At 60.3% G+C, this 17161-nt stretch overlaps 1 protein-coding gene across 2 annotated transcripts; it reads left to right on the top strand.

Moving 5' to 3' along the window:
* The first annotated feature begins 3034 nt into the window (after positions 1–3034).
* Positions 3035–15800, top strand: KLHL25 (kelch like family member 25). 2 transcript variants are annotated; one of them, XM_059678379.1, is made up of 2 exons: positions 3035–3201; positions 13977–15800. In XM_059678379.1, exon 2 carries the CDS (start codon positions 13988–13990, stop codon positions 15755–15757), a length of 1770 nt encoding a protein of 589 aa, XP_059534362.1. In that variant the 5' UTR covers positions 3035–3201; positions 13977–13987; the 3' UTR covers positions 15758–15800. The 2 variants fall into 2 exon arrangements, with proteins under 2 accessions (XP_059534362.1, XP_059534363.1); XM_059678380.1 differs by lacking the exon at positions 3035–3201 and adding an exon at positions 12747–13364.
* Positions 15801–17161: the final 1361 nt, after the last annotated feature.

Raw genomic sequence — 17161 nt, 5'->3', positions numbered from 1 at the left:
CTTGTGAAAGGGTCGTTCGACCCCCAAAGGGGTTGCGCGACCCACAGGTTGAGAACCGCTGCTAAAGGCTCTGACTCCCCATCAGGGGGTGCTGGTGCCATTTTGGGGCTCAGCCCACTGGGCTCGAGGACCTAATAAATCCATAACCCCTTACGTGTGCTCCTCCCCCGGCGGCCCAAGCGCTTGTCCATTCCCAGCAGGAGGGAGGAAAGAGAGGACACTCGCTGTGCACTTACTTGCAGCAGGAGTTTGTCTCCATTAATCCTGAAAATGATCCCACGAGGACTTTTCCCCTGCCCGCCACCCGGGTGGGCGCGTGCCCTGACCCGGAACCAAACCGGGGTGGAACGGGGAACCAAAACCGTGACTTCCTGGTTCATAGGTCAACGCTCAACCACTGAGCCTCGTGTTAACGGGCGGTCGTTGGTGCCAAGTCAATGCCAACAGGCAACCCCAATTGGGGTGCACAGGAAGGCATTTTATGTATTTTTTAAAATGTATTTTATTGATTTTTTTTAGAGAGGAAGGGAGAGGGATAGAGAGTTAAAAACATCAATCAGCTGCCTCCTGCACACCCCCCTACTGGGGATGTGCCTGCAAGTCAGTTACCTGCCCTTGACCAGAATCGAACCTGGGACCCTTCAGTCCCCAGGCCGATGCTCTATCCACTGAGCCACACCGGCCAGGGCAGGAAAACATTTTATTCAGGGCCTACAGCTCCATTGTGACACAGCACCTGTGAAGAAGCACGGCCGGGAGTCAGCCCTGGTGCAAGGTGGGAATCTTGCAGGGCAAGGAGGCCCTCAGGTCAGGCAGTGCAGCTGGGGGGCGGCCCTCTCCTCACAGGCCCCGAGTGGGCAGCGGGCAGCAGGCAGCTGGCAGCGGCTGGGCTCTGCCAAGCTGGCTCTCTGGCCCGGAAGAGAAACACAGCCTTTAGCAGATTGGGAAAGTGCACTCCCTCACCCCCAGGGAGCTGACTTATATACCCAGAAGTCTCCGCCCCCGAGCCCTCATTGGTCCGTCCTCATGCAAATGAGGACTCCTAAGACACACAGTTTGACTGGTCCAAAAAGTCCTGTCCGGATTGGTCTGAATGGAACTGCTCTGATTGGTTGGGGCAGAGGCTACTGGGCGGGGGAATCCGGCTGTGCAGGTCTCATTGGATGGGGACGTTGTCAGTCATACTGGTTGCAACAGGATTTCAGGAATTCCTTCATCAGGGGTTGGAAACAGTACTGTAGGGTGAGCAGGCAGCTTGCATGGGCGGCCCTTGCTTAGGACGGGCTGCCAAACTGTATTTTTTTTTTTAATAATTCTTTATTGTTGAAAGTATTACATATGTCCCCTTTTTGTCCCCATTGACCCCCTCCAGCCTGCTTCCCCCTCCCCCCCAGGCCCTCACCGCCCTATTGTCTGTGGCCCTGGGCCATGTATATGTATGCCAGTGGTTCTCAACCTTCTGGCCCTTTAAATACAGTTCCTCATGTGGTGACCCAACCATAACATTATTTTCGTGGCTACTTCATCACTGTCATGTTGCTACTGTGATGAATCATCATGTAAATATCTGATATGCAGGATGGTCTTAGGCGACCCCTTTGAAAGGGTCGTTCGACCGCCAAAGGGGTCGCGACCCACAGGTTGAGAACCGCTGATCTATGCAAGCAAGGTTCTTGGTTGACTACTTCCCACCCACCCTCCCTCCCTCACCTTTTATTATTATTATTTTTATTTTATCTTATTTTTTTCTCCCTCCCCCTGCCTTTTAAATTTGGGCCCAGTTAGCCACCAGGAGCCCTTCTTGGTGTAGGTATCTCCTTTCTCAGGGTCAACACGCCTTACAGATGTGTCTACAGGACACCCAGCCACCTGATGTGGTGGAATGAGAGGCGAACCCCGGAAGATAAGGAGAAATTACAGACCATTCCATGCCACCAAGACTAGCGCCTCCCGCAGGCATCCCATAAATGTTTGTGGCATGAATTAATGAATAGATGAATGAATGAATGAATGAATGAATGAATATTTAAAGAAAGGTCAGGGGCAGAAATAGCATAGTGGGGACTAGCTATTAGTTATAAGAAATATGAATTGTGCTCTGCTAACCCTGATTGCTTTTTTCTGATGAAAGAAAGCCCATTCTAACCTGGCCGGGAGTTGTATGCCCCTGGGGCCTGGGAGTCACCCTTGCCCCAGGGACCTGGGAGTCAACTGCCCCAAACCATGCAGGCCCAGCCCCCAGCCCACACTGCTTGTAAGCTGTAACCCTTATACCCATTTTTATTCCTTTTGCCTACTTTCCCATGCCTGTAATATTAATTTTGCACGCCCATTCTTTTTTTTTTTTTAACCTACTTCTCCATGTAATCTTTGTTCTATCCAATATAAGCAGATGTATTGGGGTGGAGAGGGGGGAGGAGCAGATGTTGGTGGATGACCTGCTGCTCTCCCATGCCGCCTTGCATTATTGGAATAAACACTCATTTAGGATTCAGTCCTATCTTTGCTTAATTGGCTCAAGTAGCGACAGGCAGCCCGGACCCATAGGTTGTCCAGTTTCAGTAGGAGCACTTCAGTACCCTGAGAAATACTTATTCCAAATACACGCAGGGTTTAGTTTAGCGGCTGCAGAAAAATCCCAAACACTAAAAACAAGCCCAGAGTTTAAAAAAAATAAAATAAAATAAAAATGTTTCCTCAATGCTTTCAAAAAACTGAAAGTGGGGCTCACACAGACCCCATAGACCCGGTGCCAGAGGGGCATCTCCAAGCCATAAAGCTCCCTCTTTCTGAAAACTCCGAGCACCACTGGGTTTTGTTCCAAACTTCCTCCGCGCCTGTCCCTTTAAGAATCTGGTCGAAGTCCTTTTCCTCTCCCTGCCCCGCCCCCTCACTGTACCGGTTAGGAGCGCCCACCCCCTTACCCTCCTAGGGACCAAATGACAGGTTCGGCCGCCGTCCGTCACAGAGGCGCCTCCTCTGATTGGCTGCTGCGCTGCGGGCCGGGAGGCGGGGCGGGAAGGCCGGAGAAACTAGTTTGTTGGCGGCGCCAGGGCTGCATCGGAGCGGCGGAGGCTCGGGCGCGGAGCGAGCCGGGGGAGGGGAGCCGAGCGGCGGCGGGGGCGGCTCGGAGGCGCGGGGTCTCTGATCGCGGCGACCGGCCGGGGCGGAGCGGAGCGGGCGGCGGCGGCGCCCCGAGCGGTGAGTACCTGAGCGGGCTGCGGGCGCAGCCTCGGGCCGGGGGAGCCGGGACCCGGCGCCGGCGTTGGCACCGGTCCCCACCCCGCCCCCGCCGGGTCCTGCGCGGCCCTGGGCAGAGGCCCGGGTGGGTGAGTGCGCCTCCGCGGGGCCGGGTTCCGGAGGCGCACAGGACAGCACCGCGGGGTCCGGAGGGGAGTCGGGGACAATGGCGGGGGTGGGGACGGGCCCGCCACCGGGTCCCCGAAGCCGCCCCTCCCTCCCTCCCGCCTGCGGTGCCTGGGGACCCGGCGGGCGCGGGGCTGTCTTTGCCGGGAGCTCTGCGCCGGCGAATGAATTGCTTTGCAAATGGATGTGGCGACGCCTTCCCCCGGGGAGTGGTTGATTCATTGAGCCCGCGGACTCTCTTGGAAAAATTGCTGTCGATCCTGGAAAGAGGAGGCTGCGAGCGGCCAAGTCCCCGCACTCCGGACCCCGAGGGCCGGGGGGCTGCCTGCCTGGGGCCGAGCGGGGCAGAGAGAGGGTTGAAGCAGCGCAGTGCCCGCCGCCCCGGGCACCCCCTTGTCTCTGTTTGCAGAGGCACCCCCTTGCCCCCCGGGTGGCAGCCCCCCGGGCAGGCCTCCTCCTCCAGCCGGCTGTCTCCCCGTGCGCCCCTAACCCCTCACCTCTTGCCCTGACTGCAGGACCCCTCGGCTTGGGCACGGTCCCCCCTCCCCTGTGAACCCATAGTTACTGGAGTAGCTTTTCCTTTGGGAGACTCGGCCCCAGGGGCACCAGGCCCTTTTGTGCCGCTGCTGCTGCTGCAGCAGATCCTCCAAATTTCATTTCCATTCTCTCTGAGCAAAGAAAAACCTTTATGAGGGGAACTGATCAAAGGGTCCGGCCGGGTGGGGGCGGACCTGGGCCCCTGAAGGTCCAGTCTGGATGTTCTGGGGTGCCGCTGGGTTGCCCTGAGCCCGGGGGAAGGCCCCCTGAGTGTCGGCCTCCCTGGTGAGTCCGGACAGAAGGCAGGGGCCTGGGGCTTTTAGGGTTCACTCTGGGACAGAGGATGGGAAGTTGTCAGTGGCCCTGGGGGGAGGGGCAGGGAACCCCCTTTTCTTATCACGGGCCAGACCCCGGTGACTGACTTGGCTCAGTCCTCGGGGACCTTGAGTGTCAGTCTCCCATTCTTAGGTGGACTGATGCTTAATGGGCCCAGGTGTGCTGTTAGGTGTCCTTAGGGCAGCGGTTCTCAACCTGTGGGTCGCAACCCCTTTGGCGGTGGAAGGACCCTTTCACAGGGGTCGCCTGTGATATTTATTTACAGATATTTATTTACATGACGATTCAAACAGTAGCAACGAAAATAATTTTATGGTTGGGTCACAACATGAGGAACTGTATTAGGGGATGTTGGGGAAGGCCAGCGTTTGGGGACTGGGAAGAGGGAGGACGCAAGGTCCCCCCAACCGGGGGCAGGTTTGGTGCCCTAAGTGAGACCAGGCAGCCGTCCTGGGTCCCCAAGCTGTGCCTGTGGGGGTCCGAGGAGTCAGCCTTCTCTCAGGCCGGGCAGCTCCGTCTGGATAATTCCGTGTGTCGGGAAGTGACTCCAGGGAGGTCGTGGGTAGGAAGGTGGAGAGAAATGGTAGAAACCTCCCCCCGGGGTCGCGGGCTGCAGCCGGATCTGTGTGTGGTGCAGAGAGCGGGGCTGTGGGCGACCTGCACACTCCACGTGCCCCTTAATAGCGCCCGGAACCTGTGGGAACCGGGTGTGGGGAGAGGAGAGCAGGAAGAACGGAAGACGGGCTGGGCCTGGGGGGGCTGGGCCTGGGGGCGTGTGGTCTGCAGTGAAAGGCTGGGTTTTTCCCCATTTGTCACTGATACTTGAGGGAGCATTGCCTAGCCCTAGTGGGTGGTTTGTTCATTCGTTTTTGAGTTGGTTGTGTGAAGGGTCTTTGTTGGAACCCTGCCCTCGGGGAGCTGCTAGGAGAGGGTGTGCTGGCCCTGGGAGTCCCCAGGGAGATGATGGCTTCTGGAGGTGTCCTTTCTGCTCAGGTGGTCCTAGGAGAACCCACTCCAGCAGCCCCCCCCCCCCAGACCAGCCATTGCCTGAGCCCTTAGTCCAGTGGTTCTCAACCTTCCTAATGCCGCGACCCTTTAATACAGTTAGTTCCTCATGTTGTGGCGACCCCCAATTTCATTGTTACAAATTGAACATAATTAAAGCATAATGATTAATCACAAAAACAATATGTAATTATATATGTTTTCCGATGGTCTTAGGTGACCCCTGTGAAAGGGTCGTTCGGCCCCCAAAGGGGTCGCAACCCACAGGTTGAGAACCGCTGCCTTAGTCCCTCAGGACCAATCTGCAGGGTGGGTGTGGCCTGGCCAGGGAGGGGGCGGGCTGTGGCCAGACACAAGCGATTCCATTGGCTGACTGAGGTGCTGGTTTTCATCCACGGTGGGAAATTTCATAATCAAAGTGCCTCAGCCTGGGCTGCTGAAGCATTTTCCCAGCCAGAAGACATGGGCCGGGGCACGGGGGGCAGGGGGAAGGTGCGCACCCCCACGTTCACTCCCAGCATCTCAGCAGGACTCTCCCCATAATAATCTGGGTCTGTCGCCGGGTGCGGGGTGTCAGCCCAGTGTCCGCAGCAGGTTCCAACTCTTTCCTGGACCCCAGGCCCCTGAGCAGCTCTGCCCGTCCTCGTCCAAAGGGAGCTAAAGCCATTACCTGTCCCTTCAGGCGCTCACTTGACCAGACCGACTCCAGGTCCTGCAGGGGTTAGGAGCTGGGAGCCGGTGCTGTGGGGATGGGGGGTGGGGGGGGTAGAGGAGTCAGGGATGGAAGGGCTCTGTCCAGTCTCCTCCGCGGAAGGTCAGGGGGAAGGGCTTGGGCCGGGGAGCTGGGCGTGGGTTCCGACGTGCCTGTGTGTCTCCTGGGGCCTTAGCCACCTCCACCCACTGCCGCGCTGATGCCAACAGACAGTCCTTTCTCACCGTGAAACCTTTCCTTCCCGCCTGTCAGCGCCTTTCTGATGAAAAGGGGTGGGCGTTTGTGGCTCACTCACCTGTTCATAAAGGTGCCCGCTCTGTGGTCTCAGAAACCCAGTCCAGTTGGAAAATGTCGCTTTTTCCTGCAGACACATGAAACCTTCCAGCCAGCCGTCCCCTGCTCCCCGCAACCGTGTCCTGCACCCCTGGGTCGTGGGCAAGGCTTCCGGGGCCATACCTGTTTCAGTGTCACAGGCCCAGGGCCAGCGCCGCCGCTCCACGAGCCCACAGTTGGAACCCTCACGCCTGGAACCTGTGGGCAGAAAGAGCACTTGAGTGGGGGAGGGGGGGAGGGGCGGTTCTGGGAGTCTTCTCTGCCCCTACCCGGCTGTATGACTTCACGTAGGTCCCCTTACCTTCGGAGGCCTGGATGTGCTCTTCTGTAGAATGGGTGGATGCTCTTCTGTACAGTGCCTCTCTTGACGGCAAATGTGTCGCTGTAAAATCTCAGAAGTCTTTGCAACCTCTGGTGTTTCCGAGTTTTATGAGGCTTGAATTATTGGCTTAGCCCTTGTGGGCAGGAAAAGCTTGAGAAACCGCTGACGGGGTGCAGAGGGGCTGACTTAGAAGTCGGGAGTCCGCAGCTCTAGTTCCAGGGCTGCCCCTGGTGTGCTGTGGGGCTTTGGGCAAGTCAGTGTCCCTCTCTGGGCCCTGTAGCTCCCAGTTTCTTTCCCTTTCTCAGTGAGGAAATCGCTTCTGCCCAGATACACGTGAAGGGCCTGCGGGCGGTGGGTGTGCCCGTGGGCGAGGGGCTGGTGAAGCCAGAGGACTGGGCCAAGGCAGCGCCAAGCTGGGCGCAAAGGCAGGTGGCTTGTGGGTGACTCATTTCCCGAGGTCGCTGGGGCTGGTCCTGTGTGGGGAGCTGGGCGGCGATGTGGGAGCGGTTAGGGGAGCCCCCCTCTTCCCCCCCAGGACACATGGGACCTGGCCTCTATGGCTTCTCCGGGGCAGGGAGCCCAGGGCCACCTCTGAGAAGAGAGACGGACAAAGAGCTCCCGAGAGCAGGAGGGATGAAGGAGCCCCAGAGACGTCCCTGCAGGACCAGTTGGATGGCTCCTCCCACGAGGAGGGGGCGCTGAGCAGGTTCTGGGAGAATGTCTGCTGCCACAGGAGCTGAAGCGCTCGGCCATGGTGTCTCCCCACCCACCTCCGCTGCCAGGAAGACACCGTGATCGGCCGAGCAGGGTGCTGGCCTAGGACGGGAACCCACAGCCTGTCACCCTCCACCTGCTCCCGGGGGTCCCCACGGAGAAGCCGGCCACCGCTCAGCCCGGGCTGAATGGAGTTCCTTTCCTCGTTAAGATGGAAGCTTTGCTCCTCTTCGGCCGAGCTGCTGCCCGGTTTGCAGCGGGCCAGGCCGGGTGTGTCTGGGCAGGAGCGAGGGCCAGAGGCTGTCTTTCCAGCAAGCCTCGGGGCTTGTGAGACCCTGGTCCGAAGGCCCCCTGCCCCAGCGGTGATGTTGGGCTGCACAGGGCAGCGGTGGGAGCAGGTTGCCCACGTCTCCCGGTCCAGAGTCCCCGCCTGAAAAGTGCAGATGGTCATCGGACCGGAGGCTGTGGCGGGGGGGGGGGGGGGGGGGGGGGGGGGCAGAGAAGACACTCAGAACAGGGCCCGTCCGTAGGGAGCACTCGGTAACAGTCTGCCTCAATAGTACTGTCATCACCACTCACCCCGGGCCCTTATTTTCCCTTGTTTGCAAAGGACAGAAACGGGCCATGTGCTAGGGTTGTACTGCTGGCCCTCTCGGGAGTGGTGACGTCATGTGACTGGTGTTGGCCAATTAGATGGGAGCAGGAGCCAGGTGTGTCCTTCCAGGCCTCACACTGAATTGTCTGTGCCACCCACACTTTCCACTGTCACCTGGGTCCCCGGGACTGACAGTGATGAGACAGGTGACCCCCCCCCCCCACTGGAACTACGATGCATGTAGTATGAGCAAGAAATCAATCTCTGTCTTCTAAAGCCACCGAGATTTGGGGGTGTTCGTTGCTGCAGCAGAACCTAACCCACCCTGATTAAAACGGTCAGAACCCCCTCAGGCTCGGGTGGGAGGATTGAAGGATTGAATCTTCCACGTGAGAAGCCCTGCACACTGTAGGTCCACGCTAGTCACGTTCTGATTTGGCTCCCTTCCGACCGCAATTCCTTACCGATTCTTTGCAACAAGTGTTGCTACATCCTTCACAGACGTTGGCCCCTTACCTCCTGCCCGCGCCTTCTCTGGGCACGGCCAGCCCCGTGCGACCTTCCTCCGGGAGCGGTGCGTCGCAGCATCTATCCACTTGCAGCGCCAGCTCCGGCTCCCCAGCCCCCAGAGGCTGCTGCCAGCCCGGGACTGGCCATCAATCGTGGGAGCTGAAGTGGCTGCCCTTGGTCAAGTGTGCTCAACGTGCAGGTGCGTTAAGTGAAAAGACTGGAGCACGTGGACGGGGCGCGGAAGCATTCGCCCGCCCCTCTGGGTCTGCTGGGACCTCCCGTCCCCTCCCAGGCAGATGGGCGGCCTCAACCCTCGTGTAGGGTGAGGTCAGGACTCCCTGCCCACCGGGGACTCGGGGTGTGTGGCACATTTGAGAGGGCAGCTGGGAACCAGGTTGTCTCACTGTGTGCTCAGGGTGTGGAGGTGGGGATTCTGCCCTGGGGGTGAGCTCAGGGGTAGGCTGGCCGCCCGCCCCATCTCCCCTTCCTGGGGAGCGGATAGGGGACATCCTGGGACCGCCTGAAGAGGAAGGGCAGTGATTGCCAAGCGGCGTATGAAGCAACATCCCGAGCCTGGCTGCCCATCCCCTGCAGGAGAGATGGGGCTGAGGTGAGGCAAGGATTCGAGGAAGGGGTGAGGCCCAGGGCTGGGGCGGGGCCGGGTGGCAACCAGCAGAGTAACGCCGTGAAAGCAGAGGCGTGCGTTATATAATTCTGCAGCCTTGAAACCTTTCACACACAAAGAAAAGCTGGAAAACAAAATCAAACTAAATCCACGACAAACGTACGAACAGTTCTAATCCATTGCATTTTTAATGCAAACCAGGGCACGTACATTTTTGACTATATATACTTTTTTTTTTTTCGTAAAGGGGGGCCGGTGGAAGGCAGGAACAGCTAGAGAAAGGGCCCATTGTCTGGTAGTTGCCTCGTATCTGGAATGATCTGTGGCCCTGATTCAGTTACAGTGGTCATACCAATTTTCCTTTCAATTAACGATTAGATTGGTGTGCTTAATAGGCTGCTTCGTTTGTTTTCCACTTGAAAATGGGAAGGATGGCTACGCCTGCACCCCGAGGGCTCCCTGAGGTCCTCGCAGACACGGGGGCGGGGCGGGCATCTGCGCCAGCGCAGCGCTTGTGGTGTGTCTGCCCACAGTCCCAGCCTGGGGTGGCTGCTGCCCCGGGCAGCCTTGCATGTGTGTGATATGTGACTAGTGCCTAAGTCCTTGTCATTATAGTGCCAGGAGTGACCCAGATCCAGCCGGCTGGACCAAAAAAAAAAACAACAACAAAAACCCACCTCTAGAGCAGTGGTTCTCAACCTGTGGGTCGCGACCCCTTTGGGGGTCGAATGACCCTTTCACAGGGGTCGCCTAAGACATCGGAAAACACATATATAATTACACATTGCTTTTGTGATTAATCACTATGCTTTATGTTCAGTTTGTAACAAAATACATCCTGCATATCAGATATTTACATTATGATTCATAACAGTAGCAAAATGACAGTTATGAAGTAGCAACGAAAATAATTTTATGGTTGGGGGTCACCACGATACGAGGAACTGTATTAAAGGGTCGCGACGTTAGGAAGGTTGAGAACCACTGCTCTAGTGTATTTTTTTTTCCTGATTATTAAAATACTATCCAGTCATGAACAGTTCAAACCGCTTAAAAATGGCCAGACAGTGAAAATCCGCCATATCCCAAGCGGAGGTTAGGGCTGGAGCAGGGGTCGGGGGTGTCTGCTGGGCTCCTCGACGACATTGGCAATGGCAGCAACGAGACTAAAGCAGCTGTTGGGGTAGGCATGCTAGGCCCGGCTGCTCTGAATGCTCACCGCTTCCTGTCTCGTTCAGTTCTCACAACAACCCTATCTTCATAGGATTGTCATCGTCACGTTAACTTTCCCAAGGTCTCACAGTAATGGCTGGCTGAGCTGTCCTCAGGGGCCCTGAGCCTTAACCACTGGCTTTGACGAACTTCGACCTTTCCTCCTGGCGGCTTTGGTGCAGTCCTGTCAGTGCCGCTGGGGCAGGGTACAGCCTCCAGATGCTGGCTGCCTCCCCCTCCTAGCCTCCCGCCCGTCTTGCTTGCGTGCTGGCATTTGTATTGTGCATGCGTGTTGAGAGCATGCATGCCATGTTGGCTGTTGCCTCTTAGCCCTCAGCATAGCCTGCCGGTGTCAATCAGGACTCGTCTCGGGTTTTTGGATGGGTGGCCTGTGGCCCTGGTAGTCTCTGGGGTCGTGTGTCTGGAGGACCCCAGTTCTGACTGCTGGCTAGGGGTCCGTCTGCGGTGGTTGGAACGTCCAAGGTGAATTCCTCACTCCGACGTCTGGAACATCCGCAGGGCGACTTGCGCCTCCTCACAGTATGGCTGCCGGCTTCCTCCGCTGTGAGGGCTGGCTTCCCCTGAGGGGCATTGGGAGAGGAATGGAAGCTGCCGGTCTCTGAAGGCCTGGGCCCAGAAACGGCCTCAGTCCCAGCGCAGCCCAGAACCTGCTCGGGGACACGGACCCCACCTCTCAGTGTGAGGCTGTCACAGGGTTTGTCCATCTGCAGTCCACCCACTGGCCTGTGATGGCCCCTGCCTGTGCCCCGTCTCCCTGGCCTTTCTCTTCCCTGAGGGGCCACCCTCGTTCCCACCCAGCCTCTGCACTTGCTGGCGCTCCATCTGGAACCTTCCTTACACCCATCATCACATCCTGGCTCGTTTCGGTTCACACATCCCCTCTTCCGAGGGGCCTACCCGAGCCCACTGGCTTCTTGCCGCGCTCCGTGGTCGCTGCTGTTGAATTTTCTTCAAACTTCCCGGAAGTGGAAATGTCCTGTCCACTGGTTGTTGCCTCATGTGCCGGCCACCCCGAGCCCGGCCCCATGGAGGCGGGAACCTGGGCTCTGTCCATCCTGCTCCCCTGCCGGCCCCTGGCCACTGGCCACTGGGAGTTGTTTGGGAAACAGGGTGAGTGAGTGACTAGGAACCGCCTTACCTGCACCTTACCAGGGGGCTGGGCCTTTCCCACTGCCTCAGGCCGAAAAGCGCCCTCATTATGAGGCCCGCTGACTCTTGGCTGGTGGAGGGGGCGGGGAGGGCCAGCGCTGCAGACGGACGGGGCAGGCGACCCCGGAAGCTGCCGTGCCCACCCTAGGTGCACTTTTCTCTCAGAATCCGGGCCATTCACTTTTGGGGAGTTTTTTCTGCCGGTCTTGCCCCTTAGCTACTGTGTTTCCTTGTGCACTCAGTTAACTTCAAGGATGGTGAGCAGTGAGCTGGAGACACTGTAATTTGGTGGCCCAGGGCCTCCCTGCAGGGGAGGGTGTGGGTGGGGAGGAGGTGCTGCCTGAGGTCCTCCATTCAGGCTGACCGTTGCCACTCTGGGGCCTGGCAGCATGGTGCAGTTACATGCTGTGCCTTAAACCCACGGAAGCCAGGACGACGCTCATGTCCACTGGGAGCCCCCAAGCTGCCCCCAGCGTGACGCACGGGCCAGAGGCCCCTCGTGACGGGGTGGCTGGAGTCACCGGGGGAAAGGCCACATTTTGCAAAGTGTGTGACGACTGAGTGACAGAAGCCAGAGGATTTAGCAATCACAGCTCGGTTCAGGGAAAGGTGTTGCAGGGTCCGGAACCGAGATTGGGCAATGCAGCCGGGGATGGGGAGCATCCTGCAGGCGGGCCGGGCCAGGCCAGCCTCTGGGTTCCATGACACCCGTCCCAGGGCCGGGCTCGGAGGTCATGCCCGGGAAGTAATTGCCAGTGAGCCCTGGCCGGTGTGGCTCAGTGGTTGAGCGTCAACCTATGAACCAAGGAGGTCACATTTCACTTCCGGGTCAGGGCACAGGCCCAGGTTGCAGGCTCAATCCCCATTGTGGGGTGTGCAGGAGGCAGCCAGTCCATGATTCTCACCATTGATGTTTCTCTCTCTCCCACTCCCGTCCTCTCTCTGAAATGAGTAAAAATGTATATTTAAAAAAAAAAAAAATCTTGTTCGCAGCCACTCGCCCTGGGCTGCTCCTGTGAGGAGAGTTTGGGGTTTGTGGCTCTGGGAGGGAGCTGAAGCGACAGCCGCCAGGGCCCTGGAGCCGAGTCCCTTTCCCGCAGGGGCCTGGGGGGAGCAAGAGCCCCACCTCTGGACTCCCTCTTACACCACCAGAGTTGCTTGCACCCTACTGACGAGTCAGCGATCTGGGCCAGGGTTTAGAGGTCTGAGTTGTGTGGTTTTGGGGTGAGGGCCAGTCCCCTCACTTTCCTGTGAACCTGACTAGCACCCTCCCCGTCATGGGAGACCCGCGGCTAGCCCCACCTCTGGGCTCCCAGCGGCCCCACCCGCCCCTCTCCTGGCGACTCCGCCCTGCTGAGGTCTGGGCAGAATCCAGGGCAGACTGGGTTGTGTGGCTCTGGGCGGCGGCCGCTCGTCCCGCCTTCCCCAAGCCTGGCTGGCACCTCGCCTCTCGGGACCCACGAGCCCCGTCCTCCCGGCTCCCGCAGCCCCACCGGCTGAGCTCGGGCTCCTTGGGCAGAGCTGGGACGCTGCGTCGCCGTGGTGTGGCTCTAGGACAAGGGCACACAGCCCAATTGTGGTCTGTCCGTCTGTCTGGGGCTGATAAACTCCGCTGACCTCACCCTGACAGCCCCACCCCACCACAGAGTTGTGCGGGCACCCAGAGGGTGGCAGCTGGACTTGGTTTACCAGGGACGTTTGCCGAGTGGCCTCAGACCCAGCGCCGGCGCCGCGTTTGAACCTGGATCCGTCGGGTGAACGCCTACTTGCTCCTACCTGGTGACCGAGAAGCTCATGTGACCTGAGCAGTGCCAGAGAGTGACTGGGCCTCACAGGGGGAGGCAGGCAGAGGCGGATCTCGGGGGCCTTGGGACTCTTGTTGGCCGGCCCCTGGCCCCTGGGGCCGGGCATCCAGCCTGCAGCCAAGGTAGGTGCCCTTGACGGGAAATTGAATCCGGGACCCTTCAGTCCTCGGGCTGACGCTCTACTCTGTCCACTGAGCCAAACCGGCCAGGGCTATTTGCTTGTTTTTTTGTAGCCACGGGAGGCACAGCTTGGACCCGCCCGGGGGTGGCTCATAATCAGGGCAAAGACCTTTGGCTCCAGAGTGGATCCAAACTCAGGGGAGCAAAACCAGTTTTCTAAGGGCGGGTGAAGCCAGCCGTGCTGCCCTCGAGATGTAGTCAGTTGACATGAGGGACAGAGCTGAGCAGAGAGGAGGGGTGGGGGCAGGGGAGTCAAGGTCTGTGCTTCCACCCCCAAGTCACTGCATCAAGAATGGCCCCTCTGGCCCTAGCTGGTGTGGCTCAGTGGATAGAGCGTCGGCCTGCGGCCTGAAGGGTCCCGGGTTTGATTCCAGTCAAGGGCACATGCCTGGGTTGCGGGCTCGATCCCTAGTAGGGGGTGTGCAGGAGGCAGCCAATCAGTGATTCTCTCTCATCATTGATGCTTCTATCTCTCTCTCCCTCTCCCGTCCTCTTTTAAATCAATAATAAAAGAAAAAGAACGGCCGCTCTCACCTGTGTCCCTGTCCCCACAGGTTGGCTCAGCATGTCGGTCAGCGTCCACGAGACCCGCAAGTCGCGGAGCAGCACGGGCTCCATGAACATCACGCTCTTCCACAAGGCGTCGCACCCCGACTGCGTGCTCGCCCACCTCAACACGCTGCGCAAGCACTGCATGTTCACCGACGTCACGCTCTGGGCCGGCGACCGCGCCTTCCCCTGCCACCGCGCCGTGCTGGCCGCCTCCAGCCGCTACTTCGAGGCCATGTTCAGCCACGGGCTGCGGGAGAGCCGGGACGACACGGTCAACTTCCAGGACAACCTGCACCCCGAGGTGCTGGAGCTGCTGCTGGACTTCGCCTACTCGTCGCGCATCGTCCTCAACGAGGAGAACGCCGAGTCGCTGCTGGAGGCGGGCGACATGCTCCAGTTCCACGACGTGCGCGACGCGGCCGCCGAGTTCCTGGAGAAGAACCTGTTCCCCTCCAACTGCCTGGGCATGATGCTGCTGTCCGACGCCCACCAGTGCCGCCGGCTGCACGAGCTGGCCTGGCGCATGTGCCTGGCGCACTTCGAGACGGTGCGGCAGAGCGAGGACTTCAACAGCCTCTCCAAGGACAAGCTGCTGGACCTCATCTCCAGCGACGAGCTGGAGGCGGAGGACGAGCGGGCGGTGCTCGAGGCCGTCCTGCAGTGGGTGCGGCACGACCTCGAGGGGCGCAGCGCCCACCTGCCCGAGCTGCTCCGGGGCGTGCGGCTGGCCCTGCTGCCCTCCGACTGCCTGAAGGAGGCCGTGGCCCGCGAGGCCCCGCTCCTGGCGGGCGAGCGCACGCAGGGCATGTTCGACGAGGCGCTGCGCTGCAAGGCCCGGATCCTGCAGAACGACGGGGTGGTGACCAGCCCCTGCGCCCGGCCGCGCAAGGCGGGCCACACGCTGCTCATCCTGGGCGGCCAGACCTTCATGTGCGACAAGGTCTACCAGGTGGACCACAAGGCCAAGGAGATCATCCCCAAGGCCGACCTGCCCAGCCCCCGGAAGGAGTTCAGCGCCTCGGCCATCGGCTGCAAGGTCTACGTGACGGGGGGCAGGGGCTCCGAGAACGGGGTGTCCAAGGACGTGTGGGTGTACGACACCGTCCACGAAGAGTGGTCCAAGGCGGCCCCCATGCTGATCGCCCGCTTCGGCCACGGCTCGGCGGAGCTGGAGAACTGCCTGTACGTGGTGGGCGGACACACGTCCCTGGCGGGCGTCTTCCCCGCCTCCCCGTCCGTGTCCCTGAAGCAGGTGGAGAAGTACGACCCCGGGGCTAACAAGTGGAGCATGGTGTCCCCGCTGCGGGACGGCGTGAGCAACGCGGCGGTGGTGAGCGCCAAGCTGAAGCTCTTCGTGTTCGGGGGGACCAGCATCCACCGGGACATGGTGTCCAAAGTCCAGTGCTACGACCCCGCGGAGAACCGGTGGACCATCAAGGCGGAGTGCCCCCAGCCCTGGCGGTACACGGCCGCCGCCGTGCTGGGCAGCCAGATCTTCATCATGGGCGGCGACACGGAGTTCACGGCCGCCTCTGCCTACCGCTTCGACTGCGAGACCAACCAGTGGACGCGGATCGGGGACATGACGGCCAAGCGCATGTCCTGCCACGCCCTGGCCTCGGGCAACAAGCTGTACGTGGTGGGCGGCTACTTCGGGACGCAGCGGTGTAAGACCCTGGACTGCTACGACCCCACGGCGGACACCTGGAGCTGTATCACCACCGTGCCCTACTCGCTCATCCCCACGGCCTTCGTCAGCACCTGGAAGCACCTGCCTGCCTGAGGGGCCCGTGAGCCAGGTGAGCCCCGCTCGGCCGGTCCCGCTCTGGGAGGGGCAGCAGGTGACGGGGGCGGAGGGGGGTTGAGGGGGGGTTCTGGGACCCTTTACCAGAGCCAGCGCCTTCCTTGCAGCTGACCTCGAGCAAAGCAGGTGACCCCTCTGCCGGATGGGGTACAGCCTCTGGCTGGGGGGTGTTCCCAGACATGGCTGCCTATCAGAACCGCCAGGCTCTTCTGACAATTCTGCACGGAGTCTAGGCCACTCTGCCAAGTCCGAGGGCACACTCTCCGAGCCACAGTGTCCTCGCTTCTGACTCCAGCTGCAGGCTAGGGGCTTCCCAGAACGCACTGAGGCTGTCTGTTCACGGTTATGTCTTATTACAGGGAAAGGGTATAGATTAAGATCAGCCACGGCCAGAGGTACACAGGGGCGGGCGGTCAGAGCGCACAGCATCCACGAAGCATCGCGTCCTCTCCCTGTGGAGTCAGGACTGTGACTGTCCTGGCCTCAGAGAGAGACGATGCGCAGAGCACACCACCAGCCGGGACCTCACTCACGCCCAGCGTGTGGGCAGGATCACTGGATTGCCGCGTGGTTACGAGGTCCCAGGTCAGCTGGTGCAGCAGGACCCAGAGCCCCAGCCTAAGTCACATGATGGCCCCACTCCCGCCCTCAGCCAACACACTGCTCTCAGGGGTGACACAGGTCACCTCCCAGACCCAGGGGCAAAGGCCAGGCCTCTGTTTGGACAAGGCCACGTGCTGGGCCGCACAGAAGGCCACACCCCAGGGCCTCTCGTGTGCAGCCAAGGGGAGACCCACCCGGGTCCCGTGAGAAAGAGCGGGGAGATGCGGGGGTTGGAGCGGGCACCCCGGGAAGCAGCCGGGCTTTGGGGGCAGGCGCCTGGGACTGCCCGCCTCTCACCTGCCGGATGGATGGAGACGCGGGTTTGCTGGGAACCCGCCTGCCGTGCCCAGGGCTCGCTTCCCTCTTCCCTGTCGGAGTCGGCGTGAGGCTTCCTCGGGCGGGTGTCCACGTGGGCGCCATTCCCACGCCTCGTCTCTGTTGCTCCGCAGGCTCTGCGTGTCTCCCCACCTCACGGCTGCAGCCCCGTCGCAGGGGCCCGTCTGCCTGCCACAGCGGGAAGCTCGGCCGCCCCGGCCAGCGCTCCGAGCGGCCGCCCACCGGCTCTGGGAGCTGCTCTGAGTTTTAGACGAGAGAAGACGCCGTCTCCAGCGCCGGGGTGTCCGCCTGAGGCTTTTCCCACTTTGCAGGGGTTTTGGGGGAGAGGGTCTCCCAGAGGGGCGTGCGCACACCAGGGCTCTCTCTGCCTCCGGCGGGAGGACGCGCTTGCAGGACTTGGAGGTCACCTGTTTCCGCAAGTCCTGGACGGGGCCAGGGGCCAGG

Source organism: Myotis daubentonii, chromosome 21 (genome assembly GCF_963259705.1).
Source record: "Myotis daubentonii chromosome 21, mMyoDau2.1, whole genome shotgun sequence".
NCBI lineage: Eukaryota > Metazoa > Chordata > Mammalia > Chiroptera > Vespertilionidae > Myotis > Myotis daubentonii.
This window is presented reverse-complemented; position numbering and strand designations above follow the sequence as displayed.